At 52.1% G+C, this 27,868-nt stretch overlaps 1 protein-coding gene across 1 annotated transcript; it reads left to right on the top strand.

Moving 5' to 3' along the window:
* The first annotated feature begins 226 nt into the window (after nucleotides 1–226).
* Itprip (inositol 1,4,5-trisphosphate receptor interacting protein) lies at nucleotides 227–22,679 on the top strand. Its single transcript, XM_032892176.1, has 2 exons — nucleotides 227–383; nucleotides 20,462–22,679. Exon 2 carries the CDS (start codon nucleotides 20,475–20,477, stop codon nucleotides 22,146–22,148), a length of 1,674 nt encoding a protein of 557 aa, XP_032748067.1. The 5' UTR covers nucleotides 227–383; nucleotides 20,462–20,474; the 3' UTR covers nucleotides 22,149–22,679.
* Nucleotides 22,680–27,868: the final 5,189 nt, after the last annotated feature.

The raw sequence follows: 27,868 nt of genomic DNA, 5'->3' as shown, positions 1-27,868 counted from the left end.
CCTGTCCAGCGTCCAGATTCTTCTCATCAGGTGGCTCTCCAATTCCGCTGTCCTCTCTGAAGCATTCGGGAGACCCAGAGGATGGTCTCCGAGGCGGATCCAGGGTCCCTCGCCAGCAACCCTCACGGTCGTCCTTAAGGACCTCCGCCTGGCGCCAGTAAAGGCGGGTGTTTTGTTCTTATAAGGAGCAAAAAGTTTCCGTGACAACGCGGAAATGAGTAACACTGCAGCCTAGTAGAGCTGGGCGGGAGGAGTCCAGGAGGCGGGAGCTGCCGCGGTCTGGTAGCCCGCATCTCTGGATCCCCGCAGCCTGCAGACCCGGGACCCCGACCCGCGCGTGGAGCGAAGCCCACTCGGTACCCCTACGGCCGCCGCGGCGGAACGTAAGTGCGGGGCTCGACTGTGAGGCTTTGCTGCCTCTCAAGCTGAGTGTGTGGGGTGAAGGGCGCTCAGGGGACGGAGGATCCCCGCAGAGCTGCGTAGGGGGGGACTGTGACCAGGAACTCGGAGTGATGTGTGCGGAGACCCTGGCCGGGACCAACCCCATGGACTCCTTTAATGCATTCGTACGAAGTGGGCATTGTCTCCCTCATCACTCTTCGGGTGTGATGCTCTCGGGTCTCTCCGACCTGGTCTGCGCCACGGAGCCTCCGGTGCCTCCAGCAATCTGAGAGGCGGGCAGCTTCTGCTTCCGAGCCCCTAGCCCGGCCACGTGTTTGTGCCTAGAGCCGGGACCGTCCATCTCTTAAACCGGGTTGGGTAGCCGAGTCTCAGTCCTGCAAGAAAGGAATGGGAATGACGTTAGTTTCTTCATAGCTGGTCTTGATGCAAGGAGGTTGCTTCAGGCCGGATGAAGCCCCTGCCACTTCCTCTTTCAGGACTCCTGGTGGAGTAGACCCTGCAAATTTTTCTCCTGGGCTGTAGTTCTAACCCCCATCCTCTAGGCTCACTCATTCTGGCCGACAGGTAAAGGGACTGAAGCTTCTAACGATTCCCCTGTACAAAATAGGAAAATATTGACCCAACCAGGGAAGAACTACGTTTAGCCTTTGACTCCTCAGCCTGATATGAGAATGGTCACCCCTTCCAAAACAGAAGAGGCCAGTTACCGGTACCGTGTAAGTCAATGTCGGGTGGCTTTCTGTTGTCTTGAGGATTTCTTTTACAAACTAGTTCTGTTTTGGGAGAGGCTGCTAGCTAAAGCTAACACAGCTTGTATGGCTACTGGTCCAGGCCAGCAGTGAAAATGGTGACAGAGGCAGCTGTCACTTGCCTCCTGCCTGCCCGCCTGCCTGCTTCAGCCTGGTATGCCTAAGTGGCCTTCGCTATTTGCTGATCTCGTGTGAATGTCTACTGCCCCAGGCATTCTGCCTTCAGATTTTTCCACTTGTGGGTAACCACGGGGTGGTTATACTCACTTTCTGGATGGATCCCTGAGGAAAACAGGGAACCCTTTGCTCACACATCTCCCTCTCAGTCGGTAATTTTCTGAGACGAAGCAGTTTAAGGGGGAAAAGACCTGAACTTTTAACCTGATACCATCAAAACATAAAGGGTGTGTGGGTGAACTTTTTAATCAGAGGGCAAGAAGGTGCGTGTGGCAGCTTCTGGGAGATAATTGCCCACTGTCTGCAAGAAACCTGGTTTTATAGTTTTCCCTTTTGGGACCCTCTGGGGTTAGTGTCAGAAGCAATCTTGTTCAACAACAGCATGCTTTGTCTCCATGAAGACAGTGGCATGCACCTGGCATTCTGCAGCCTACAAGAGTAAGGCTGGGCCAGTAGAGTACACTAGCCCAGTTCTCAAAGCCACTTGTGGTAAACTAAACCTTGTCCAGAGGAGAGGAGCTGAGATTATGTAGACAGCCCGAAAGGTGCATTGGTGAGGAGGGAGGGTTACAGCAGCTGTAACCCAGGGATGAGAAGCACAGGGGCATGGGTATGGCTGTCACCTGTCCCAAGTACTGAAATAGCTTGCTCAGTCTGGCCTCAGAGTCCCTGGTTAGAGCAGAGGTGCGGCTCAACAGAGAACAGCCATCAGAGCCCAAAGGGAAATGTGCTCGCATCGGTGCGAGCAGAGGTTACACGTGCCTCTGCGTATCCATGTTTAGAGGTGAGAGGTACCCGCCCCACCCCAATAAAGATCTGAGGGTGCTGCGGCCCTCGAAGCTGTTTTCAAAAAAAAAAAAAAAACAACAACAACCAAAATGTGATTCATGCTGAATGTCGGTCCATCTTGGATGCCCCCGTCCAGTCGTTATAGAACCATGAGGATGGTAAGAAATGACGGTAACCTCCGAGGCTACCGATCCCATCCTTTGTGTGAATTGGAATATGGTCCTCGCTCTTAGCAAGAGGATGCTGTTTGATGCCATGTAACACAGGGGCCTCAGAGCCAAGCAGTGACAGTCACGCTTGCTCCCCGAGCCTGGCCTTGAGCAGTACACCAACTGAACAGCCATACGCAGCAGTCACCTGTTGAGAGTTTCTCAATCCTTGAGCTGGAGAGCTTGCTCAGCGGTTAAGAGCACTGGCTACTCTTCCAGTGGCTCCCTACCATCTGGTAACTCTAGCTCCAGAGACAGACTGACAGACATCCCTCTTCTGACATCCAAGGACGTAAGGCGTGCAAGTGGCATATATGCAAGCAAAACACCCATGTACACAAAATTAAAAACACAATAAAATGATGATGATGATAATCAGAAGAAGAGAGGAGGAGGAGGAGGAAGAGAAGAGGAGGAGGAGGAAGAAGAGAGGAGGAGGAGGAGGAAGAAGAGAGGAGGAGGAGGAAGAAGAGGAGGAGGAGGAAGAGGAAGAGAGGAGGAGGAGGAGGAGGAGGAGAAGAAGAGGAAGAAGAAGAGGAGGAAAGGAAGAGAAGGAGGAAGGGGAAAAGGGAGAGGAGAAGGAAGAAGAGGAGGAAGGAGAGAAGGAGGAGGAGGAGAAGAGGAGGAGGAGGGAAAGGAGGAGAAGGAAGAGGAAGAGGAGGAAGAAGAGGAGGAGGAAGAAGAGGAGGAAGAGAGGAGGAGGAAGAGAGGAGGAGGAGGAGGAGGAGGAGGAGGAGGAGGGGGAGGAGGAGGAGGAGGGCAGACTCATCCAGCTGTGGAAGGGAGGAGGCAGTCAGGAAAGAGGCAAGCCCAGCCTTGAAGGTTGATGTGAGGCTTGGCCAAGCATCAAATGACCTTGGTTGCTGAGTGAGTCGTGGTGTGAGGTGGCAGATCCAGTTTGCATCCTGGAGCGGCAGGGATGAGTAAGTGGCACCTGGGTGTGGTGCAGAGGGAAAAGGTGACAGCTACTTGCAGGGTGGAGTTTCCCAAGAAGTAGGAGATGAAAGAGATCACACCTGACTTGCTCTTCCAAACCCTCCGTCCCCTCTGTGCCCTCTTCCTGTCCCCATGAAATCCTATCTAGGTGTGTGTGTGTTTCCCAGTACGCGCTGGGAACCGTTCCTAACGCTCCCTCTCTCTCACTCCAACTCGAAGACTGCTTAGTTCCTATACCATCTGTCTCAGCACCTAATCGGAAGGAGCACTTTAAAGCAGAGGCCGTCTGTGGTGACTGGAGCCAGCCTTTTACCTCGGTGCATCATTTCACAGGCCTTGGCTCCTTAGAGCCAAGCTGCACCTCTGTGTGCCTTAGAAGAGGCCTTCGGGCAGAATTTCTTCTTTTAGGTTTTCATACTGCAGCTTTCCCTGTGTTTTATTTACTTGTTTGCTTAGTGCTTTGCAAACATTAACCCTCAGGTACATATATCTGCATAATGTGAGCATTATACAATCTCAGGGGTGTAGGGCTGCTTTCTCTACCATATGCAAATCCATCAGATGCTCCGGTGACCCAGGGGAGTCAGTGGGAACCTAGCACAGAACAAAGAAACACGGCCTTTACTTAGCACTAAGACCCCAGGAGTGGAAGAGTAAGGTGGCCATTTAGAACCCCTGATTAAGCCCAGAATCGAGGCTTACCAAGGACAGTGTCCCCTTCTGCTGCCTCAGGCTACCCACCCTGCCCAGTTGGCCTCTCTCTCTCTCTGTGTTCTCTATCTGGGGCTACTCAGGGTTCACAATTATGCCACAGAATCAAGATGTGAACTGCATGGGCCTTGGACTGGGTAGGCCTGGGGTTGAGTCCCTGCTCCATTGTTCTGTGATTGGGCGTTCTCAATTGTTGAGCAATGCCTTTTCTACTCCAAGACTCAGTTTCATGTGTAAAATCGGAATTACCCATCTCAGTTGGATAAGAAACACTTGGCACAGTACCTGGTCTAGGCCACAGTGTGGCTAGTTCAATCTTCCTTCCAGTTCCCATCAGACTAATGCTAGGGAAAGCCTTAGATAGGGGGATGAGGAGAAACAAGGCCACAGGGAACCAGACCGTCCCAAAGAGGTGGAAGCTGAGGACAAAGCTGGTCCACCGCAGGAAAGCCAGTTTCAAGCTTGTCCCTCAGCAGGTACCCAGACAGGAGATCATCGTGGGGAAATCTCTAGAGGACAAAACGTTCTCTTGAGAGTGTCTAAAAGGCTCTCTAGGGTCCTCTTCAATGGTTTGACCCCCTGATATTTTCTCATAAAGAACACGTCTCCCCTATACACATGTGCCCTACCCAGTGACATCATTGGAATGGAGGCCCCTCAGATGGCATTGCTGTTGCCCAGGCAACACCTCCACCTTAAGCCAGACAGGAAGGACATAAACCAGCATCAACTGTTAAGACACATGTCACAGGAAAGGGCCTTAGAAGATATAACTGCCACAGGTGTGTTTCTCAGGGGTCGTTGAGAGGGTGGGCCATGGGTAGGAACTGAGTTTGCGGTCTGGGCTGTTGCCCTGTTGGTTGAGGGTCTTGAGGCCTTAGGTGTGTCCCAGGGGGAGGCACAGTGCTGACTGCTCTGTTCTCTTTCTTCTTCCGAGCCAAACTGACTCCATACACAAGCTTCTGCTCCCATAGCTCGAGTCTCCAAGGAGGGGTGTGGAATTGTCTGATGTGGTAGAATAGCGCCAGAAAAGTAGTTTTCCAATGTCCTCACCCCATCTCCTCACTACAAGGGGTTTTCACTGATCAAGTATAACAAGCAAGGCACTGTGTTAGGGACTTAGTAGCCGCAGGGAACCTTATAACCCAAGCAGGGGAGGAACGTACAGAGCCACTCTCCAAAAGGTAGACAGTTACCACCCAGCTCTCTCGGGCCTTCTGAGAGTCTACCCACGGCAAATTAATCTCGTGGAGTCCTTTTATCTTTGGGAACTTGTACGGGAAGTGAGGGGTATTTTTTTTCCAAGATACTTGGTAATTTGGGAGCAGTAGTAGACACTGCCAACTGTGTCCCATCAAAGGGACACACTGAGGACAGAACGATGCAGCTGCTGGACTCAGGGCAAGTCTAACACTCTTAATTGCCGGCCCGTGGCTTCATCCTCGTGATCTGAGGTGACGCCTGCTGCTGTCCTTCAGACAGAATTCCTAAGCAAGGGCCGCCATGAGCCAACACTACCAATGAAAGATGCGGGCACAGGAGAACTGCTCTCCCAGAGAGACGTGGGAAACTAGATGACATGGTGGATCTGTCTCGACAGCGCTTCAGAACCCCAAGGCCTTTCAACTTCAAAGGGCCCGATTCAAGTCTGTTTGGTGCAAGTAGACAGGGCTTCACATGCTTCCCGGGGCATCCAGTGGGTCAGCGGCTAAAGTCATAGTCCCAGTTTTGACAGGGAATGTAGCCTTTTTAAGGGTTCTAACTGAAAATCGGAATATCCTTCACTTGGGTAGACATTTTGCAAGCTCACACTTCTACTTGGAAAACCAGTCCCCCACCCCTGCCCCTGCAAAACACCACCTGTCAAGATCTCTTATTCCTATGAACAGAATAATCGCTATAGAAAACACCCGACACCTGCTCTCAGCAAAGCCCGCCCATGACCCTTTACATACATCTGTTTCTCTTCCTCTCAACAACCCCTCAGTGTGCTTACAGATTTCTAGATAAACAGACAGGCTGAGACTTGCCCTGTGTCCCCAAGACGAGATCCCAACTTAGAGATCTGCCGTCTCCCAGGCCTTTCTTTCTACCACTTCAGGCACCTCTGCCTAGACCCCACAGCCCGGAGACTGAGAAAGTAACGGATAGAACGCCACAGCTTGAGGGTCAAAACTGGAAACCAAACCGGCAGGCAGGTCAATTCCAGGCCTTCGCTCCCTATCTGCTCTGGGAGATTAGCCGAGGGGACTGTTTCCTTGTCCATTTAATGACAATGGTAAAACCTACCATGAAACGTGCAGTATATGTTGAGATGCTCCCGTAGGAGTCCCTGTTGGAGAACACAGAATCTGTGCTTACCAAGCGACTCACTCCCAAGAGTGAAGACCTTACTCAGGAGGAGAAACGCTACTTCAAAGCTGCCCTGAGCTACCACTGTGGATGCCCAAAGTGGGTGCAGAAGAGCGCCCCCGCCAGCAGCATGCCACCTTGAGGAATGCCGTCAGCACTGTGATCCTTCCTGTTGAGAGAACCATGAGCTCATAGCACAGTTCCCACGGGAGCCTGTTCTCTTCTACAGAGGCAGTCAGGGGACCTACCTCAGGTTCATGAACAGGTCCTTTGTCTGCCGAGACTTTGTTCTGGATCTCTGAGGAGGCAGGATAGCACCCCAGGCTAGAAGGGAGGAGGCAGAGGATGCCAGACTCCGCTCCCATATCCTGACCCCCAATGCCCTGTTCGTTCCTTCCTTTTGCCTTAGCCCAACACATACAACCCCCAACCCCTGTCAGAAGATCCCCATTTCCTATCAGCTATGGGAAGGCTTAACAGGTCACATGGTCTCTCCCAGGAGATGCTTCATAAGTTCATTCAGTCTCTTGGTATCCATTTATAAAAGCAAAGAGTTCCAGAATCACACATGCAAGGTTCCACGGATGGGCCACTGAACTATAGCATTGTGGGATACTTATATCCATCCCCACTCTGATGTATTGGGCACGTAGCCTCACTCCGTGCCTCAGTTTCTCTTCTTGCAGATGGATAGGAATGCCTTCCCCAGAGATTTAACCTGAGAGCCATACATAGAAAGCACAAAGTACGAGCTTCCGTTATCATGTATCGACTGCACTTCCTCAATGCCAAAAACTTGTCCACTTTCTCCAGAAGAAACACGCTCTTACTCTGCCTTGCTGAATTGTTATCACACTCTGCAGTCTTCCTTTGTGTATCTTCTGTGTGTACGAACCTTCCTTGAAAGGATGCAAGGTATCGAAGACCTTATAAAACTTTCTGTGGGCCTCATTCAGGGTTCGTCTTTGTAAACATTGGCTTGAAGTTAAGGTCTAGCAAGACCAAAAAGAACTTTGAGTTGTTCTCCCGGGCTACATCTGTAAGGGGTTTGAGTCACCTTTTGGGTACTTGGTACTCATCCCTGCTAGCCTTGCTTTTCTGAGCGTAGGGTCTCTCCCAGAAAGACTTGCCTAGGTGTGAATTCAGCCGGGACTCCCCACTCCACTCTAAGAACAAATACCTCAGGTCTGCTCCTGGGAATAAGACTCCATTCATCCGAGTGTCCATTCACTTGTTCAGCATGCATTCACAGCGCAGCTGGCTGTACTCTCTCGGAATCTATTTCGAGAGCCACGGTGGTACTGGCAGCCCACTGGAATGAGTAGGATGCCGGTGAACCTTCTAGATCACCAGACTTCCTCCTCTCCTTCTGTGACCTTTAGAAGAAGATGAAGAGGAGGATGAGGGAGAGATAATTTAGTGTGCACCGGCTTCTGAAGAATCCACAGGGAGGGCATTCATTGTCCTCTTCACAAAGGAACAATACAGATGCCAACAACCATGCCATTTCTGAAGCACAGCACCGAAAGTGACTGTGCAGTGCCTTACCAACTGGCTGTAAGCCAAGGACATAGCCCGTGGCAGAACCAGGACTTCAACCAGTCCCTCTGATCACAGGCGGGGCCCCTTTACCTAAGCTAAGCTGCTACAAAGTATTAAAACTCTTCCTAGCTGAAGAGCTTTGAACTGTTTCTAGGTGGCCTTGGGGTTAGGGGTAGGGCAGAGGTTTGCAGAAGTGAACTTCCGGATTTGACACTATCCTTGGATGCCGATGGATCAGTCATTATTATTGTGTTCATCTGGACCCTTGTGGCGTGCCCGGCCCAGCCCGAGTAGGGCACCTATGCTCACACAGGAATAAAAGTGTGAAGGTGGTGTGGCAGGAAGGTGGTGTGGTGGTGGGCTGCCCTGGCCGTTTTGCTTCCGGTAACTGATGATAGAAAATATGGCTATGCCACTACAGCTAGTCCAGAGAGTAATTTCGATAACTGTTTCAAGCTGGACCCATTAGGCCCTCTGTGTTCCAGACCGAAGAATTCCCTAGCTCTGACCAACAGGTGTGGGAGGGCAGACAGACAGGCAGCCATTCTGATCAACCTGCGTCCCAGCCCAGGAGCCTCAGGTTCAGCACAGGCAGAGAAGCTGACCACAGACGACAGCTCTTGGGTTATTTTTACAGCTGGGCTGGCCTCCTTCTCTTTGTTCCTCTTTAAGAAGATGAAAGGGTTTTGAGATCTTTGTAGGTATAGACTACCCCCCCCCCACCCCCACCCATGTGCCTCTCTCTCTCTCTCTCTCTCTCTCTCTCTCTCTCTCTCTCTCTCTCTCTCTCTCTCTCTCCAGGGGGGGGTGTTGCTCCTAGAGCTTGCAGAGAGATCCTTTTCTCCACCACCCTCTCCCTGTCCCTCCTCTCTCTGGCCAGCTGGGGCCCAAACACTGTTTTCAGGTCCTGTCTGAGCCTAGAATGGGCAGGCGAGGCCTACAGTAGGGGCTTTCCTTTTGGCTGCAGAAACGTCGGGGATACAGGGCATCCTCCTCTGTGCCTAGAGGTTAGAGGCGCTGGAGAACTTAGACTGGCGGTCTTCTGGGCTGACTTTTTTTTTATTCCCATGCTAGGATCAAAAAGAACTGGGCACTGACAATTATGCATCCCCCAACTCCTCTGGAAATGGGAGGGGAGGGGCCTGGGGAGGAGCCTGGGAGGGTTTTGTTTTCCTTTGTGTTTACTCCTTGGTTCTGCTTAAGCCTTCTCTCTTTCTCTATCCGCCTACTCCGATTGGCTAGGGCGGTCCTGCTTTCGCTCTGCAGCCTGCTCTGCCTGCTCCGCCGAGGAGGGAGCCTTGGGAGGCAGTTCGTTGTGTACGAAAACTCAAGGTGGAGAAGCAGGAAGGGGGCAAACGGGAACCCTGGCTTGCCTGGCCCTGAAGTCCCCTCCCACCTTGTATCTTGAGAGGGAGGGGGAGGGGGGAGGAGAGGGAGTGGGAGAGGGATTCTGCTTGGAGTTGAGCCAACCCAGTACGAGTTTGGGATGTCGTTAACAGCTCATTCCTGGGAGCCATGGTGTCTGTTTCAACTTTAGAAATTTGTGGAGGAATCCGGGGGTACTATGGAGCCGCCGCCGACCACCCCCTCTCCCCACCAACACACACACACACACACACACACACACACACACACACACACACAGAGCCAGTGTACACTCTGGGAAAGTCTTGGAGAGAGCAGTCAGTGAGAAAGGAGACAGCGTCTGTGCAGCCTTGCCTGGAATGTAAGCTGTGCGTCTTTGGCACTGTGAGCAGGTACATGTCAGGTACTTTAGAGAACCTCCCTCCCCTGGCCCTGGGGGAGCCAGAGGGATGTGCACAGGTGCGGGCCTGGAGCGTCAGCAGTTGGATGACCTCAGACTTCAACTTTAGTGCCACCTGTGAGTTGAGGTTGGGGAGACTCTCCCCCGAGGGCTGCATCGTGGGATAAAACACTAAGGAGAGAGGCCCAGGGAACCCGCACTTGGGTGTGCCTGTTGCATGTCAGGCACACCTATGAGGTGCCTCACCTACAAAGGCACCTGACCAGACGCTTGCCTGCATTCAGCACCTTGGTAAATAGGTCTAGCCTCTTCCCCTTCAAACAAGAAGGAATTATCTCACAAGTCAGAGGGACCTAGAAGGTTTGTGGAAGGAGCTTATAGAAGACATCGGGTGGAGCATAGCTTGCAGAACCTGGGGCACGGAGTATGGGAGCAGGGGACAACATACAGAAGGTATTTAGAGGACAGGGGATGATCTGAGGTGACCTGGCAAGGCAAAGAGGGAAATGGGGGGTCCCTGAGTCAGCTGAGGCCAGGCTCTGAACGTTACACCTAAAGCTTTGATCTCATTGCCTGGAAAGAGGACTCCGTTGAAGTGGGGGAGAACTTCAGGATTTGGGAAGCAGGCAGTACAGAAACAGGGTACCAGGGAGAGCACAGAGGGCCTCACCCCTAAGGTCTGTGCTCTCTCACATGTCACGAGTGCAAATCTAAGGTCGGAGCCGAGACGGCTGGGGAGTTGTTCGCTGAGAGAGAGGAGGCTACTTTCTTGTCCAGACTTGCACCAGTCTCCTGCGGATGTTGTAACAGGGTCTCCTCAGGGCCACACTACTACTACTTATTCTAGAAGGATCCTTCCTCCTTTCTCCCTGCTCGGATGTCCCTGGATTGACGCGGCATCTCCCGTCTAGATCTGTCTCCCATTGCTGTTCCCTCCATCCTATCCATTCTGTCTCTCTTGGATCCAGGGTCTCATCTCAAACTCCTTCATCTGAACGCATCTACAAAGTCCCTTTGTCCCAAATAAGGTCGCTTCAGGGTCTGCTAGAGTCGCACCTTCTTGAAGGCTGTCATTCAATCCACACAGTGACTGCTGGATTCCAGGTGACCTAAAGGGAAGAGGGCGTGGCCAGAGCTGCAGTCCTTCCTCTTGCCTCCACCCCATCCTCTTGTCTGTCTGTTCCCAAGACATCGAGTTATCTGTGAGGCCCTGTGTGCTATGTCCTCAAAGGGACACCTTGTCCTTCCTAGGAGAGTGATGAGTTCCCTGCCATGTTTAATGTGGACACACTGACTAGCAGGAAGGATGTAACTCTCCTGTCCAGGCCCCTGTCCTTCCTGTCCCTTGACTTTCCTGGCCACTCTCATGACCCTAGTTCGGACAAGAGGATCGACATCCTGGTGGCTTCCTTGAAGCCCTTCCCTCTTAGAAGACTGCTTTTGGCGATGTGACTTGGTATCTCCCTTGGGTCCACTCGGCATCCCTGTGTGGACAGCACAGCCTACCACATCAAAGGGATCACCTCCCACCCAATGGGCACTTCCCACTGGCTCGATGGTGGTCTGCTCAGTCAATCTGGGTATCTTCTTAGCTTAGGAAGGAAAATCTTGCTGGTCTCTGGGAACCAGAGACCTTTTGCACCATACCCCCCAGTAATATATACTCTTTAGACCGCAGACCTTCGGATTCCTGGAGAAGCTATGCAAAAGAAAGCAAATGTTTCTGGAATCTAGGTAAAGCCCCAGCACAGGCCTGACACACCGTCATCCCTCAAACGCCGTCAGGATGACAGGGTGGCTGCTAGGCTGAGTAGGAGCTATTAGAGTGGTGGGGATTGGGTTGTGGGGCAGGGGTTAGGCCTAGGCTGGGGAAATAGTAGTTATGCCAAGTAGTGGCTGAGGGGCTCACAGGCAGGAGCCTAAAGGAACGCTTCCCAGTGAAGTGAGGCAGAGAGCAGTGGAGAGACCAAGTAAACACTGGCACTGAGGGGTGGCAGACGGATAGATGGGGCCCTTGTGAGCCACTGAAATGTCTGATTGGATTCAGGAAGTTTTAAAAGACTTTTTTTTTTAAAGTCCTTTAAAATTGGAGGATTCTGATAAAAAAAAAAATATGAACGCTTGGCTTCTTTTAGGGAGGAGGATAAGGTCTTGCCATTCTGAATTCGCAGAATGTGTACTGAGGGCCAGCAGGTAGAGCGTGTGCCACCCAAATGACCAATGCCCCCACTACTCCGCCCTCCGTGCCAGCCTGACTTGTTTTCCCCTGGTGTCCTCTCCTATCTCCCCTTCTCCCCGACAACCTTGGGTTCACAACCACTTGTTCCAGAGAGAGCAACTAGAAGACAAGAAGGGAATGGACGGAGCAGGAGAGGCAGACAGTGGCTGAGGCTGGGGCCACAAGGATTCTGGGTAAATAAGATGGGGAGGGGCAGACCACACCCTTTCTGCATACTTTCTCAATTGTTCTGGTTGGTCTTCTTCCTTCCTCTTTCTTTACTTCCTTTCTCTGTCTGCCCCTCCCTCTCTTTTGAGGAGGACTGCCATAGCCCAGCCCCCAACAGAGATGTCCCTGTGCGGGTATGGATGAAGAAAGGTCCAGCCAGAGATGCTACCTCAGTAGTAGGACAGGGCTAGCTTTATCAGGCTTTTCTCCTCCCCCATGTTCTAAAATGTTAGTGGGTGCTCTCACAGCAGGCAGTGCACACTGAGCTGAGGTGACTGAGCCCTGCTGCTGGGTCCCGAGTTAGCCAATAGTGGAGTTCGGTAGAGGCAGGTGACTGCCACATGTGTGTCTGCCATGGGCATCTCCCAGCAGAGGCTAAGTCAGCTCTTCCTGAGAAGCTGGGGGCTCTGTGGTGTCCAGCCCATGCAGGGGGGCTTGGAAGCTGCATAAGGATGCTTGGTTTGCTGTGCTGGACCCATGGCTAAGGAAGCAGAACCAGTAGCTAGGCTGACATAGTGGAGGGCAGGGCAGTGGCCCAAGCTTGCAGCCATTCTCAGAAGGGGTGATGGATCTGCTCCCAACGGAAGCTAGTGGGCTCCAGTCCACTAAAGAAAGTGTGTAGGGTTGGAGATACAGAAAGAAAGCTAGGATATTGCAGGGGGAAGGGGGTCTCTCTACAGGGCTCAGGCTGCCCCAGACTTGGATTCCAAAACCCCAAACCAAGACAGAGATCAAAATGGGGTTTTGCAGTCAACCGAGCCTTCATGATGTGACCCTGGCTCTCCGGGCCTAAGACGTATGAGAGACAGTTTTCCTGATAACATGGCCACTCAGTCAGTTCCCCTCAGCCTCCTGAGGAACGGGGAGAGAGCGGAGAAAGGACAGGCTCGGCTGCAGAGAAGCTCACCTAAACTGCAGACCGCCTGTGACCATCACCCTCTTCTGTAAGCGGTAATCACATAGCTGCCAAAATCAAGTTCTAAAAGCTAAACAAGCACATGCGGGTGCTAAGCACTGGCTGGCATGGGGTCACACATACAGAGCGCTTAATGTCTGGCCTGGCATGAAGGAACTCTTAATAATGAAAATACTTTCCTTCCTTCTTCCTTCTTCCTTCCTTCCTTCCTTCCTTCCTTCCTTTCTTTCTTTTGGTTTTTAGAGACAGAGTTTTTCTGTGTAGACAACCTGTTCTGTAGACCAGGCTGGCCTCGAACCCAGAGATCCACCTGCACTGCCTCCTCTGCCTTCCGACTGCGAGGATTAAAGGCATGTGCTGTTCTTCTGCACTGAAACTCCCATCTGGGGTCCCCTGTGAGGACCCACAGAGAATGCCCATTCTAGTTCAGCCCCATCAACGTCACCTTCCAGGTCCAACCTGTCTCCTCTTTTGGCTTCTCCTCAAATCTGTAAAATGGGGCTTAGATTGGTACAATTGTAAATTCCGACTTTCTTAGTATCGGCTTTATTTCCTTCACACAACTGCGAACCCTATTAGCTGGAATTGGAAACCCAAACGCATGGCTAAGCACACAGTAGGGTTCAGCACAATCAGGATCTTCTGGTCTTCTTGACTCCTCTTTTGAAGGGCCTAGAACTTAGACAGTGAGGGGAAAAAAACCAAGTAGTCCCCCAACCCCAGTCTACCAACATTCACCTCATTTATTCCATTCAGTAAGAAAGCCATCAGATGCTCCTCTTGGCTCGGACTGCCTCTCCAGGAGCCTGCTATCCCAATTAATTAGCAGAGCTAATTACATCTGACAGGCTGGAGACCTTGGCTAGCTCCAAAATCCAGCTGTGACACTGCCGGAACCCCACCTCCCTTCTCCCCAGAGGACACCTGGCTTAGAAACCTGACTTTAGAGTGGGTGGTCCTCAGACCCGAGCAGAGGGGCAGGGGGTCCAAGAACCACCAGGGAAGTTTGCTAAAAACACGGTGCTGGGCCCGTGCTGGGCTGTATCCTGGCATTTCTGATCAGCAGGCAGCATGAAGTGGCACTGAAACCACATCTGCCCAGCACGGTCCCAGGTGGTGCTGCCCCTGGGACCCTTAGAGAGTCACAATCCCAGCGGGAAGTCACTGAGAAATGACCTGAGATCCTTCAGTGGCCAAGATTAGAGTCATCCGTCCAACCCCGGTGGCAGTAGGCTGGTGATGGGCATAAACAGAAGGGCCCAGGCCTGTTGGAGAATTTGGAAGAAGGAAAGGGAGTAAATCTGGAGCCAGGGACCTGACCCTCCCCCTACATCCTCCCACCACCACCACCAATGGGGGGAGGGACCTTCAAAGGACAGGAATAAAGCTACTCTGTGTTTCCATAGCTGTAGTTCACTGGCCTCTTGGGCCCCAGTGACCACATGCTTTGTGGCTCTCTGACTCCCACAAGGACTGTAAGGCGTTTCTGTCAGGATGGAGTAGTGCCCATCATTGAGGGCCCTGAGCATCCAGCTCTCCCGGCTCTCGGGTGCTTGTCAAAGCAGCACGGGAAGCTGGCGGGAAGCTGGCGCTTCACGGGCAGAGGCAGGCAGAGCAGCTGGGATTCCAACTAGCTCTGACCTCCGTTGTCACATGACTAGAAAGTTCTTTGAGCTTTGACTAACCCATCTGTGAAACAGAGATCAAAGCCACCTCTTGGAAGGCCGTAGTAGTCACTGTGCTGAGCACACCCTAGTGAGGACTCAACAGACAGGAGCTATGCCCAACAGGGTTTGTTCACCAAAGCCATTGTATGGATGCTCTAGGGTACAGAAGTAAGGGACCCCAGTAAGTACCCCCCTCGCGTTTCTCCCCGAGGGTCTTTTCTGACGAACCCTTCGGAAAGAACCTGGTAGAGTAACCTTCATGGCCAACACATTCACCCAGACATCCAGAGGTCACCGTATTTCTCCAGCCTCTGTACCCCAAGACCTGGCCTTTTGCCAGGCTAAGTTTAGCCGTTTGAGCCGCCCTCCCTGTGGGTTAGGCTGGGGTGGAGAGGAATTTAGCAGGCTTCCTGTCTACTTCCTGGCAAGCCGGCAAAAGCCCGCCAAATGACCCAGGTTTATTCCCCAAAGCCAAGGCTGCCAACAGATGTCACAAACCACAGGTGTAGGTCAGTCTCAAAGCCGACAGCTTTGGGACGAGCAGAGGCAGACATCCTTGGAATGGAAGAAAGGTACCCTTTGGGGAAGGCTCATGTAAGTGTGTGTGCACATGCACGTATGTAATTTTGGTTTACAAGATCTTCGCATCAGAACACGAAATCCGACCCCCTCCTGCCCAGGGCCTTCAGGGCAGTGGTCTCCATCAACTGGTTTGAGAGGCAGAAGAGTAGAGGCTTTAATTGCAGCTCTGGGTGGTAGGGGCAGAAAGGCTCCAACCTATGGGTATGGTATCTTCGTCTGGCCCTCCTACCCGTTCCCAGGACTCTACGGCGTACATGGAGTTAGCATGGGACAAAATGACAGCCGGGTTAGGATCCCTGGGCAGGATGCAATGGTTGAGTGAGGCGCTGAATCAGCAGGACCTCCCTGCTTGCAGGAAGGTCCAGGCTCTGAGGGATTCTCCCCATTTTCTGGGGTTTGGGGGCAGGGAGTCAGAGAGGAGCGCTGTGCCAAGGAAGCGGAGTGCTTTCTGCTTCTAAAGCACTTTCCAGAAGTGCGTTCCTCCACACCCTGAGACTTGGGCAGGGCTGCTTGACTGGAGAGAGCACAGGCCCGTGAGGCTCAGGAGAAACAAACTCCTACTTGTGGGACGCCTGCTCCATGCCCGGCACTCACCGAGCACCCGTATGCATTTGACCTCAGCATCCTTTGTAAAGGGAGGGCTGTTCTGACCTCCTCGGATGAGGATGGGAGCCCCAGAGGAAATAAGTGGGCCACCCAAAGCTCACGCCGTCAGGGGTAGAGCCCAAGTTCAAGACCAGAGGTCTGCTGGCCATCTCCAAAGCTGGATCTCTTTCGTGTCCGTTTGCCTGGTATTTTTGACGAAATTTGTCAGTAACTCCCATGGGGTGTGCCTTCCCAGAGCTTGCAGGCAGGGACATCTGTGTATTCCCACCCTGTCACAGCTACTCTTTGGTAAGAGCTGTCGATCAGTGGCAAGGATTTCACTAGGGCCCTGGGGAATCACCTCGTCCAGGCTGTGCAATGCCAGGAATCCCTCTTCTCCTTTGACAGACGCAGAGATGGGATCGGAAAAGACGAGTCATTTGTCCAAGGTGCCCGTGCTTTTCCTAACTTAAGCCTGTCTCCTCCAAGTGCTCTTAACATCTGAGCAAGGAGGCTCCCAGCGTCGGGCATCCCCCTGCAGGCATGAGGCTTTGCTCAGGTAGCAAAGCTGAAGCTATTTATGAAGGGGAAGAGAACTCTCTAGTCCTGGGGACGATTCTTAGCCACACCCCTCTATTGGTGGTGTGTTCTCCCTCCTCGGATGATGTGAGAACTGACTCCTTCCCATGATGGGAGTTGCATGGGTTCAGCTTTGCCTGTGTTACAGGGTCCCTGAAGGACCTTGGAACCTCCTACGGTCACCTAGCTAGCTGCTGTTGACCCGTTATACAGCTGGTACTCCACGTAAAGCCCTCATCCATGAACATGGTCCAGCCTCAGAGTTCTGTCCCAGGGCCGTCCCAGAGGGTCGGGAAAGCATGTGTCAAGGAAAGCATGACCACTGTATTTCTGCAATTACCTAGCATGCCTCTCCCACCTCAGGAGTGGAAGGCTAGCTGGCTGCCCTCGGACATTCCCCCCGCCCCTACTCTCTACTAATCTGCCGTCAGCACTTTCTCTTGTCCCTTGCTTCCTGCTCCGTAGAAACCTGTGGGCTCTTCGGAGCTGAGCCTGAACTTGTCTCCTATTTCCCTCGGGCTAGATAGATCTCCACCCCAAGTCCCTCTGGATCCCGCTGACTAGAGACTGTGTAAGGGTGGAGCTCTCTGAGTCACAGTTGAACAGTAGCTTACCCTGGAAAGCAGTCAACACACACTGAATCTCCCCCTTGCTGGAGAATCCTTGCCTGCCGATGAACCCCTTTTCCCCCAGATACCATAAGAGTAAGAATTTCTTCATGCAAGTTTAAGGTCAGGGGACTGTAGTCCAAGAGCCTGGAAACTCCTGTCAGCCAGTATAGCCTGCCCCAGGAGGGTGGCGGTTGAAGCCCTTCAGGTTCTTCTCTTTGCTGTCCAACCACAATCTCAAGGTCTTTGCTCTCTTTGCTGAGCTCTGGGAGGAAAGGGACTGGGCAGGTATGGAAAGGGGTAGACAGTTCATTCCCAAAGCTCCTGCTGGGAGAGGAGAGAGGGTAATGTAAGGTTAGCAATACACAAGTGCCTCTTATCCTAGACCTCCCTGTGGTGCCTGAGTGCTGAAGGCTGTGAATACTTAGTCTTATCATACAAACCTTGTCTTATCATACAAACCTATGTGTGCACGCTCACGTACTGGCATGGACACGCACGTCTACACCACACATTCCAGCTATGTCTTCTGTAGTTTGAGGTACAACTACAGAATTAAGGAGAATTTCTTTTCCTTCTTCACAATTTTTTAAGAGATTTATTTTCTTATTATATATGTGTACACTGTAACTGTCTTCAGACACACCAGAAGAGGGCATCAGATCCCATTGCAGATGGTTGTGAGCCACCATGTGGTTGCTGGGAATTGAACTCAGGACCTCTGGAAGAGTGGTCAGTGCTCTTAACCACTGACCATCTCTCCATCCCCCTGCGTCACAATTTCAAATAGGAAACCTTGGAATGTGACTTTGTTTCTTTCCTTGAGAACGTCTGTCTTTTCCTATGAAAGAAGCCCCTTTCTGCTTCTCCTCAGCATATCCAAATCACACCATCATCATCACCATCATCATCACCACCAACACCACCACCACCAACACCATCATCTTCGTCGTCATCGTCACACTTGGGGCAATAGTCAAATAAGGGTTACTTGACCATAAGCGTTGTGATGTCGTGGGAGTTAGCCTGATGGTCCAGGTGGCTAACTAGTTACTAATGAGTGAGTAGTGTGTACTGGGGACTGGACAGATGTGTGTCTCATATTCCAGGCAAGAAAGAGTGGAGCAGTTTGTTTTCAACACATTGCTCAGGATGTAGCTTGGCTCTAAGCAACTGAATGTTTGGAAAATGGCACTGCAGGTGTCATTGATTATTATACTTGCACCCATAACTTTTTTTTAATGGAAATGGGTGTTTTGTCTGCCCATACCACAAGCATGCAACACCCCTAGAGACCAGAAGAGGGCGTCATATCCCCTGGAACAGGGGTTAGACAGTTGAGAGCTTCCATATGGGTTCTGCAAATCAAACATCGGCCCTTGAAAAAAAGGAACCAGTGCTCTTAACCACTGGACCATCTCTCCACCTCCAACCCCTTCGGGATGATTTTAAAATACGGATTCTGACTGAGGTCAGGGCGGGATTGCAATTCATTTAGTTTTATGTTTTTGGTGTGTGTGTGTGTGTGTGTGTGTGTGTGTGTGTGTGTGTGTGTGTGTGTGTGTGTGTGTGTGTGTGTGTGTGTGTGTGTGCACGTGCGAGAATCTATGCCCTTGGAGAATGGAGGAGTATATCAACCTCCTGGAACCAGAGGGCAGGTGGCTGTGAGCTCTGTGGTATCAGTGCTAGGAACCAAACCCTGGTTCTCTACAAGAGCAGTAAACTCTTACCTGCTAAGCCCTCATGCGGGCCCCTGTCTTGATTTCTAGTAGCCTCACCGTGTAGCCTAGGCTACCCTTGAGTCCACGGCAATCCTCCTGACTCCATCTCCTACCCAGGTCCATTCCAGCCAGTATCACAATTTGAGTTGCAAAGATTGAAAGAGTTTAGCCTTTCTTCTCCCAATTATTTAAGTCCTAAAAGCCCGTGTCTTAGAGAAAGGGTTGAGAGGTCAGATTCAGAGCTCAGATGCTTTGATAAGATTAGTGAGTGGCCATTGATAAGTGGCTATTAGCCCAAATGCTTGAATTACCTAGATGCCTAGAACAAATGAAACTCAAGACGGATGATCAAAATGTGAATGCAGATCGCTCCCTGAGACACAGCCAGAATACAGCAAATACAGAGGCGTATGCCCAAGAGGAAACCACTGAACTGAGAATAGGACCCCCGTTGAAGGAATCAGAGAAAGAACTGGAAGAGCTTGAAGGAGCTCGAGACCCCCATATGTACAGCAATGCCAAGCAACCAGAGCTTCCAGGGACTAAGCCACTACCTAAAGATTATACATGGACTGACCCTGGACTCTGACCTCATAGGTAGCAATGAATATCCTAGTAAGAGCACCAGTGGAAGGGGAAGCCCTGGGTCCTGCTAAGACTGAACCCCCAGTGAACTAGACTGTTGGGGAGAGGGCAGCAATGGGGGGGTTGGGAGGAACACCCATAAGGAAGGGGGGGGAGGGGATGTTTGCCCGGAAACCGGAAAAGGGAAAAACACTAGAAATGTATATAAGAAATACTCAAGTTAATAATAATAAAAAAAAAAAAGAAAGAAAAGAAAGATTAGCGAGTGGCATCAATCCCATGACCCTGTGGGGAGAGTATTACCTTTTTGGTTTACACCAAGAAACCTAGGCTCAGAGAGGTTGAGTTAACACACTCAGTGTCACACAGCATCACTCCCCAGTGACAGGACTAACTTGGAGCCTGCCCTTCTTAACCACTAGGTGTTGTTGCAGGAAGACACATCCACTAAACAAAATCCAGTGGGGGCAGAAGGCAGCATTTGAGGCCTCATAGCTCTGATGGCTGAAGAACAACTCGGCTTAGCTTAAAGAGAAAGGGCATCTTTATTGACTCGTCTGCTTGCAAAAACCCGGAAGTAATGGTTTCATACACATCTGGGGACAGCTGTGTGCCTTACTCTGTGGTGGCGGCAGCGGATTCCCCTTGGTAGTAGCTAAAGTTAAGCCCACCCTGCAGATGTCATCCTGTTATCGACAACCCTAGCAACAAGGAACACCCTTTCTTCCCATTGGCTCGGGTTATCCATCACAGAACCAATCACTGTGGGTGTAGCTGTGGCTGCGTGGAATGGTCTTGTTTTCTTGGGTTTGGCCTCCATGCCCCTCCCCTCTCCATTTGAGCTGCTTATATCTACCTTAGCCAAAGGGCCAGGGGCATAGAAGGTTGGCCCTCGGGGTCAAGAGTGTATGGACTCCATCAAGAGAAGTTTCCCAGAAGACAGAAGGAAATGTCTATGACAGGTGTAAGCCTTTGTTCTTCCCCTAAGGATGAACTGGAGCACGGGAGATGGTCACTGGAGATAGCTAGGGACTGAATGCGAGAACCAGAACCGTCACCAGCTCCTGGGGACGGAAGCTGGTACAAGGGTCCTTGAAGGAAAACTTAGGCGTGACCAACAGTGTCTTTCTCTGTCCCTAGGAACACCGCAGATATGGCTATGGGACTCTTCCGGGTCTGTCTGGTTGTGGTGACGGCCATCATTAACCACCCACTGCTGTTCCCACGGGAGAATGCCACCGTGCCCGAGAACGAGGAGGAGATCATCCGAAAGATGCAGGAGCACCAGGAGAAGCTGCAGATGGAGCAGCTGCGCTTGGAGGAGGAGGTGTCGCGTCTGGTGGCCGAGAAGGAGGCCCTGCGGCAGATAGAAGACGAGGACCAGCAGCAGCAGCTAGAGGCGCACACCACCTGGGACCTCTGGAGCACCCTCTGCATGATCCTCTTCCTGATCATCGAGGTGTGGCGGCAGGACCACCAGGACGGGACCTTTCTGGACTGTCTTGGGGGAGACGAGGACGAGCTGTCTGGACCAGGGGGAGCTCCGCTGCGCGGCCTTCCCCTGCCCAATAGGGCCACCCTGGACCACTTCTACGAGCACTGTATCCGAAGCGCCACGGGTGACGCCACCCGCACCCGGGAGTTTGTGGAAGGCTTCGTGGATGATCTTCTGGAAGCTCTGAGGAGCATCTGCAACAGGAACACCGATATGGAGATGGAGGACTTCATTGGCGTGGGCAGCATGTATGAAAACTGGCAAGTGGAGAGGCCGCTACTGTGCCACCTGTTTGTACCCTTCGTACCCCCAGAGCCCTACAGCTTCCACCCAGAGTTCTGGTCCTCCCACCTTTCCATGCCCCTGGAACGTCAGGGCTATGGCCAGATCAAGGTGACCCTGGCCGACGGGGACTCTCTAGGCTGTATCTGCGGCAAGACTAAGCTTGGGGAGGATATGCTGTGTCTCCTCCACGGCAGGAATAGAGGGGCGTGGCCCCGCAGTGGTGGGAGCAACGAGATGGAGGATTTGCTGTGTTCCAGAGAGTCCTCCTATCTAGACGCCATGCAGGTCATGAAGTGGTTCCAGACGGCCCTCACCAAAGCTTGGCACCGCATCTCCCACAAATACGAGTTTGACCTTGCTTTCGGCGAGCTGGACACCCCGGGGTCTCTCAAAATCAAGTTCCGCTCAGGGAAGTTCATGCCCTTCGTCTTGACTCCTGTGATCCAGTGTAATGACTCAGACCTGTACTTCACCTCGCAACTTCCCAAGGAGCCCTGCCGGGGAGCCCCGGCCTCTAACACTGACTGGCTCCTGTCCTTTGCTGTCTACGAGCGACAGTTCCTCCGGATGACCGCTAAGGCTTTGCCGGAGGGTGCCTGCCACCTCAGCTGTTTGCAGATCGCCTCCTTCTTGCTCTCCAAGCAGAGCCGTCTGACAGGCCCCAGCGGGCTGAGCGACTACCACCTAAAGACCGCCCTGCTGCATCTCCTGCTGTCCCGGCAAGCCGCTGACTGGAAGGCCAGCCAGCTGGATGTGCGCCTGCAGGAGCTCTTCTGCTTCCTGGAGAGGAGCCTGCTGGAGAAGAAACTCCATCACTTCTTCGTGGGCAACCACAAGGTGCCTGAGGCCATGGGTCTCCCAGAGGTTGTGCGTCGAGCCGAGCCGCTCAACCTGTTCCGGTCCTTTGTCCTACAGCGGACTCTTTACCGTCACACAGTGGACTCCTTCTATGAAATGCTTAAGAATGCCCCAACGCTCATTAGCGAGTATTCCCTCCATGTCCCTTCAGACCGTGCCAGCCCACCACCAAAAGCTGTCGCCTTGTAGAGCATAAGATTCGGGGAGAGGAGGGAGAGCATCCCATGTGTCTACCTTACTGGGCTCTGTGACCTCACGCAGGAGACACACGCAGGAGGCCTGGAGGGAGCTGAGGTTCAGCTCCCCGGGAGGCCAGGTCCTACAGAGGGAAGGAAACAGAATTACAACTAGACACTGGTCTGCCTTTCTGCCACCGGGGCTTGTTGGCAAAACCCTTGTTTGGGTTTGGGCACCAATCGTTTGTAGCTTAGTTTTAGATCGCTATGAATGAGTAAGACAGGGACCCGACAGTCTGTAGGTACCGAGTTGGAGAGAGTGCGAGCACTGGTTTGAATGCAAGCCTTTCCGTGTTGCAGTCCATTCCGTGTTCCGTATCAAAGAGGATCTACCAGGATGTTACTGGGGAGTCAGACCGAGACCCAGCACTCCACCCCAGGAACTCTAGGCCCCAGCCATGTGCAGCCGAGTCACGAATGGGACAGACATGGGAGTCCACAGCCTTGGAACCACACCATGCCCAGTAATAGAGGTCCCACGGTGGCTGACATTTTTAATACTACTTGGCAAAAAGAACCTGGCAGAAGTCCAGGGGCCTGGTGGCTAATGTCTCCATTACAGAGAGACGGGGACTTGGTGGTGGAGTGTCCAGAGTGGGCCAGTTCCTCAGGCACACATCTTACTCAGGGGCATACCCCTCTCCCTGTCCCTTTACCCTGGTATCAGGTCCCAATCACCGTGGGTGCCATTTACCACACTGGGTACCGGCTCAGAAGCCCCTCCCCTCTCTGTTGCTAGTCTTACCAGACAGCAATATGGTAGAGGGCTGTAGGTACTCATGCCTGGCTTGCACCTTGGCCCACTCTGAGGAAAGTTACAGAGCCCTGGGGCAAAGATGATGATGTCCCTAAGCCATCCTCGGGGCCCTGGTCAGAGGGAAGGGTGGGCTTGTAAGTCATGGGTGCTGTGAAAACCCAGCTCTGGTCCACAGAACCAAAGCGCCTCTCAATTCCTAACTCCAAGAGGACCTCGCCCACTGTACATCTCCAGTGTTTTCTACACAAGCCTTGGTGACCTTGTAGATGACCCAGACTTAAAGAACATGGTGTAGGCTGGGCTCTCTGGTGATCTATGTGAGCAGTTCAGGCACAGCATGGTTATCCAAAGGAGTGCTGTGGGCCCCGGCAAGTACCGGAGCCTGAGGCTAGGCTCCTGTCCAGGCCGGTTTCAGAGGATCCAGCAGCTTCTTTTCCACTTGATCTTGACTGGCTGTCTGGTATGTCTTCTCCACATCTCCTTGGTGACTTTGACAGTGGACCAAAGAAGAAACGTGGGTGAAGAACAAGGTGGCACCCGCTAGCCCTCCAGAAATGCAGGCATCAAAAACAGGCTCCCCTTAGCCCCAAACGTGCCTCACGTGGTCTCAAAAATCTCCAGAAGATGGACCACTTAGCCACCAAGGTTAAGTGGTGGTGAAGAGGAACAGGCAACCAAGTGCATGGTGACCAAGACCATAGGATGCTTGAGTGCATAGTGACCAGAGACCATAGGATGCTTGAGCGCATGGTGGCCAGACACCATAGGATGCTTGAGTTCAAGCAGAGGTTAAACTGAACATGTGAGGTCCTAGCCCCTCTGCAGCCTCAACAGGACAACCAAGGACCCAGTAACACAGCCTACTCAACGTGCAGCTCTGTCAGCAGTCCTGAGCTGCCGCCTCCAAGAGGTACCTTCCGGAGTGGAGGCAGGTGGCCTTACTGTCATCTGTGCCTTTCCCTGCACATTCACATCCAACTGCACTTCAAAGAGAGCCCGGCAACCTAGAACCAGCCTCCAGAAGCCAAGACCCAACCTGGACCTCCTCAGCCTCCCCTTCACCTCCAGGAGAAGGCCATAGGAAGTCCACAGGAAGAACAACTCTGGTTCCTGGTCTGCTGAGCACCGGGCAGGACAGGAGCCTGTCCTACACCGAGACCGCTTTGGGAGCAGCAGGGCTCTAAGGGTTTCATCTGCCTTATTTATATTAAAAGAATTAGATTCTTGTAAGGAGTAGAGTTTGCTTTTTCCTTCAGGAAATCTTCTAGAGCAGAGCTGGAGACAAGGATAGATTTCCTATAGGCAAACAAAGCTTTCACACATACATATACACAAACACACATATACACACATACATATACATACACAAGTACATATACATACACAAACACACACATGTACACACACACACACACACAGTTTTGTTCTTACACCCTTGGGAAATTTACTTAGAATAACCAACTAGGATACGTCTGCCTTTGAGGCAGCTTGTGCACTGCCTGCGAGGTCCCCAAAGTGCCTTTGAAAGCTGGCTGTGGGGCAGAGTCCAGCACTCGGCAGGTCTGTGCAAAGACAGGAGGCCCTGGAAGAAATGGGGAGCCTTTGTTTTTCAAAGAGTCCATCTCGAAGCTGGAGCTCTAGTCCTCTGAGCTCATGGGACATTTCCCCAAAGGACAACCCCCTATCCTGACTCCATTGCACCAAAGACTTCCTCTCCCTTTCCAAAGATGCTGGACCGCACTGCATCCCCCCCACTTGCTCTGCTGTAGGTCTCAGGGACAGGTTTGCTGTGCCTGTTGGCAAGGATGAGCTGCGTAGGGATATGTGGTTGGTTGTAATGTTAGGGGAGGGCACTGTGTCCTAAGAAGTCTGGCCCAGGGCCTGGGGAGGTGGCTTAGTCAGTAAGGCGCTTGCCACACAAATACAGGAGTCTGAAGTTAATCCCCAGAACACACATGAATAGTGGACATGGTAATGAGTGTAATCTCAGACAGACAGACAGACAGACAGACAGATGAACCCCAGGGCTTCCTGGCCAGCCAACCTCAACTCACTGACCCATAAGATGCCCTGTCTCCAAAACAAGGTAGACTTCAATGTTGTCCTGTGGACTTCACATACACACAACCTCAACCCCTGCCCTAGGGTGCTTTCATTACCGTGGGCTACTGAAAATGAACTACCAAGGGAGAAAAGAGGTTTGTATGGCTCGACATTTAGAAGGCTCTAGGTTTCAGGTCGGATGGCTGTACCTGATGTCTGGTGAGGGTGGCACATTAATTATAATGGGAACACGCAGTGGCATCTGGGAACACACTGCTTTGGTTGGGACAAAGAGCCAGGCTGGGGCTCTACACTACTGACCTCTGTGAGAACTAACCAGAGTCCCGTTACAAACATCCTGATCTCCTCCAAGGACCCCTAATTTGAAGTCCTCTCACTAGACTTAGCTTCTTAAAGTCGCTACACCACCATGCAAGTCTTCCAAAGCAAGAAGCTTTGGCAGGTGTGGACTGGTAACACCATCCACGGCTCCCTGGGAAGAGCTAGCATGTTCATTATCAAGACTGTCGCCCAAATCACCCCAAGAGCTGGTCTGGTTGCCTTGAACCTGCACGGTGCTCAGAATCCAATCTCAAGCGACCATGTAAAGCTCTAAGCATCCCTCCAGTGGTACAGTGGAGGCAAATCCTTACTTCCTTTCAAGAAAATCCCAATGGGCTGTTTTCTTGAGAGAGACCCGGGAGGAGGGTGATCCCTTTGTCAGAGCCTTATGCTCAATATGGTCAGTGTGGTGCCAGCCATGCCACAGTTTTTCCCTGAGCACAGCTGCAGTCCCACAAGAGAGCAGGGCAGCAGGTGGCTGGGAGGCCCTGGTTCCTGGCAGGCTGGTACAGGTCGCTTACTGGGAGCCTGGTGCCTAGGAGTCACTGCTGGAGGCTGAAGTTGAATAGGACCTTGGGAGGGAAGTGTAAGGTGGCCTTCCAAGTTCCATGAGAGGCACCCTCCCCCCCCACACACACACACACAAAAAAAGCCTACAGGGGCCTGAGGGGGAGGCTCAGTTGACAGAAGACCTGCCTAGCATGTGTGAAGCCCTGGTTTCGATCCCTAACACCACATAAACTGGGTGGGATAGAATATACCTACAAAGACTGGAACTCAGTGCTGGTGGGGTCCAGTGCACCCCAGTGTGGCCCTCACCATCCATGCCACAGAGAACAGGGCTCCACTGCAGTGACCTCACTACATCAAAGAATCTACATTCGGTCTGATTTCCCAGCTAAGAAATCTGAGAACCACTGATACCTAGGGAGGTTAGAGAAGACCTGGAGAAACTTGGAGATGAGTGGGCAGGGGCGGTCACACTGCAGCAGCACCCACCCACCCACCCACCCAACCCCCGCATGCTGTGATCCAGTCCCCTTGTGCTCACACAGATGTGAGCATCCAGTCCTGAAGTGGATGCTTTTATTGTAACCTCCATTTTCCAGATGAGGACACGAGATACAAAAGGGTCGAGTCATTGGACTGGGGCCATATGGGAGAATACGGCAGTTAAGAGTCCAACCAGATTCAGAAGAAAATATATGTTTGTATATACTGAGAAATCATGCAAGTGAAGGTGGAGAAGGTCTGTGAGGCCAAACTGTGGACGTCTTTGAAAGATAATCTAAAGTAAAATCGGACTTCATGCAGTGAGCAGTGGTGAAAAGTCGACAACATTTTAGTTACCGATTCATCTACAGCTGTCACGTAATGGACGGTGTGCTCAGTGTGGTGTGAGGGGGGGAGAGGTCAGCTGTGCCAGCCGCCAGCGACTGTCCAGGCTCTCCAAGGCTGTGATTCAGAAGTTGTTCAGTCTCGTCTCCATCCTCTGGGAGAGTGGGAAGGCTGTTTGGTTTGGCCAGTAGTGAGCCCCAGGCAGAGGCAAGAACCATTCTCAGGGGGGAAATACGTGCTTGGAACTGCTTCATCCCCCTTCCTCTGCACCCTGCTTTGCCCAGCCCAGGGAGGGAGCTTTTTAGACTTAACTTTTCTCAGTGCCTTCTAAAGATAGCTGTTCTTTTAGCTAGTGTTCACACGCACACACATGCACGCTCACATGCACACGCACACACAGCAATACCATTACGCATGTTTTAAGCTGACAAATCAAGTACATCGTCTCAGTCCATTCCCCAGAAATCAATCACAAGTATTATCGTCCCTTGGGTCTCCTCCCAACTCTCCCTGATTTTTGCATAGTACAGGTATGAATGTCTTCCTCCTGCTCTTACACACCTGACAGCACGACATCTGACTTTCCTGGACATCCTGTTGGACGCTTGTCTGTATCTTAGTCTTTAAAATGGCCCCTCACTGTCTCACTGTTTTCCTTTGTGCCTCAGTTTGCACCTCTCCCTTACCGAGGAGCCCAACCGTCTCCAATGCTGTGGAGTTTTTTGTTTTTCTCTTAGAAACAACACCGAGGTACACATGTCTGAGCGCTCAGCTTGTTCCGCTGATCTTCCCTCTTTTAGTTGTCACTGCATTCCATGCTGAAAAACTCGCTCTGTGTGTGCTCACCACAAGCATTACCCATAGAGATGAGCAATCAAGGGATCTGGCCAGCTGACACAGATGTGTGGTTTCGGACAGGCACTGAATCAAGTCAGGCACTCGGAGGAAACCAACACTGCAAGGCAATGACTCTGACCCAAAAAACTGGGCCAATGGAAAAGCCAATGGCTACAGACTATCAGAGAGCCCTAAAGAGTGTAAGTCATCGGGAATAAAATCGGGAAGCTCTGGGGCTTTCTAAAGAGGAGCATGAGAACGGCCAGGCCATCTCTGTGTGTGAGCCCTTGGCCATTTAGCTTTCTCATACCCTGGATAATGCAAGTCCCCGAAGAAAATCTCCCTCACCCAGATTG

This window comes from Rattus rattus, chromosome 2, assembly GCF_011064425.1.
Source record: "Rattus rattus isolate New Zealand chromosome 2, Rrattus_CSIRO_v1, whole genome shotgun sequence".
NCBI classification, from domain to species: domain Eukaryota; kingdom Metazoa; phylum Chordata; class Mammalia; order Rodentia; family Muridae; genus Rattus; species Rattus rattus.
The sequence above is the reverse complement of the archived record's forward strand: the minus strand, read 5'-3'. Positions and strand labels throughout refer to the sequence as shown.

Excerpts from the sequence above, each read along its gene's own strand:
- Itprip (XM_032892176.1), top strand. The coding sequence starts at position 20,475 with ATGGCTATGGGACTCTTCCGGGTCTGTCTGGTTGTGGTGACGGCCATC.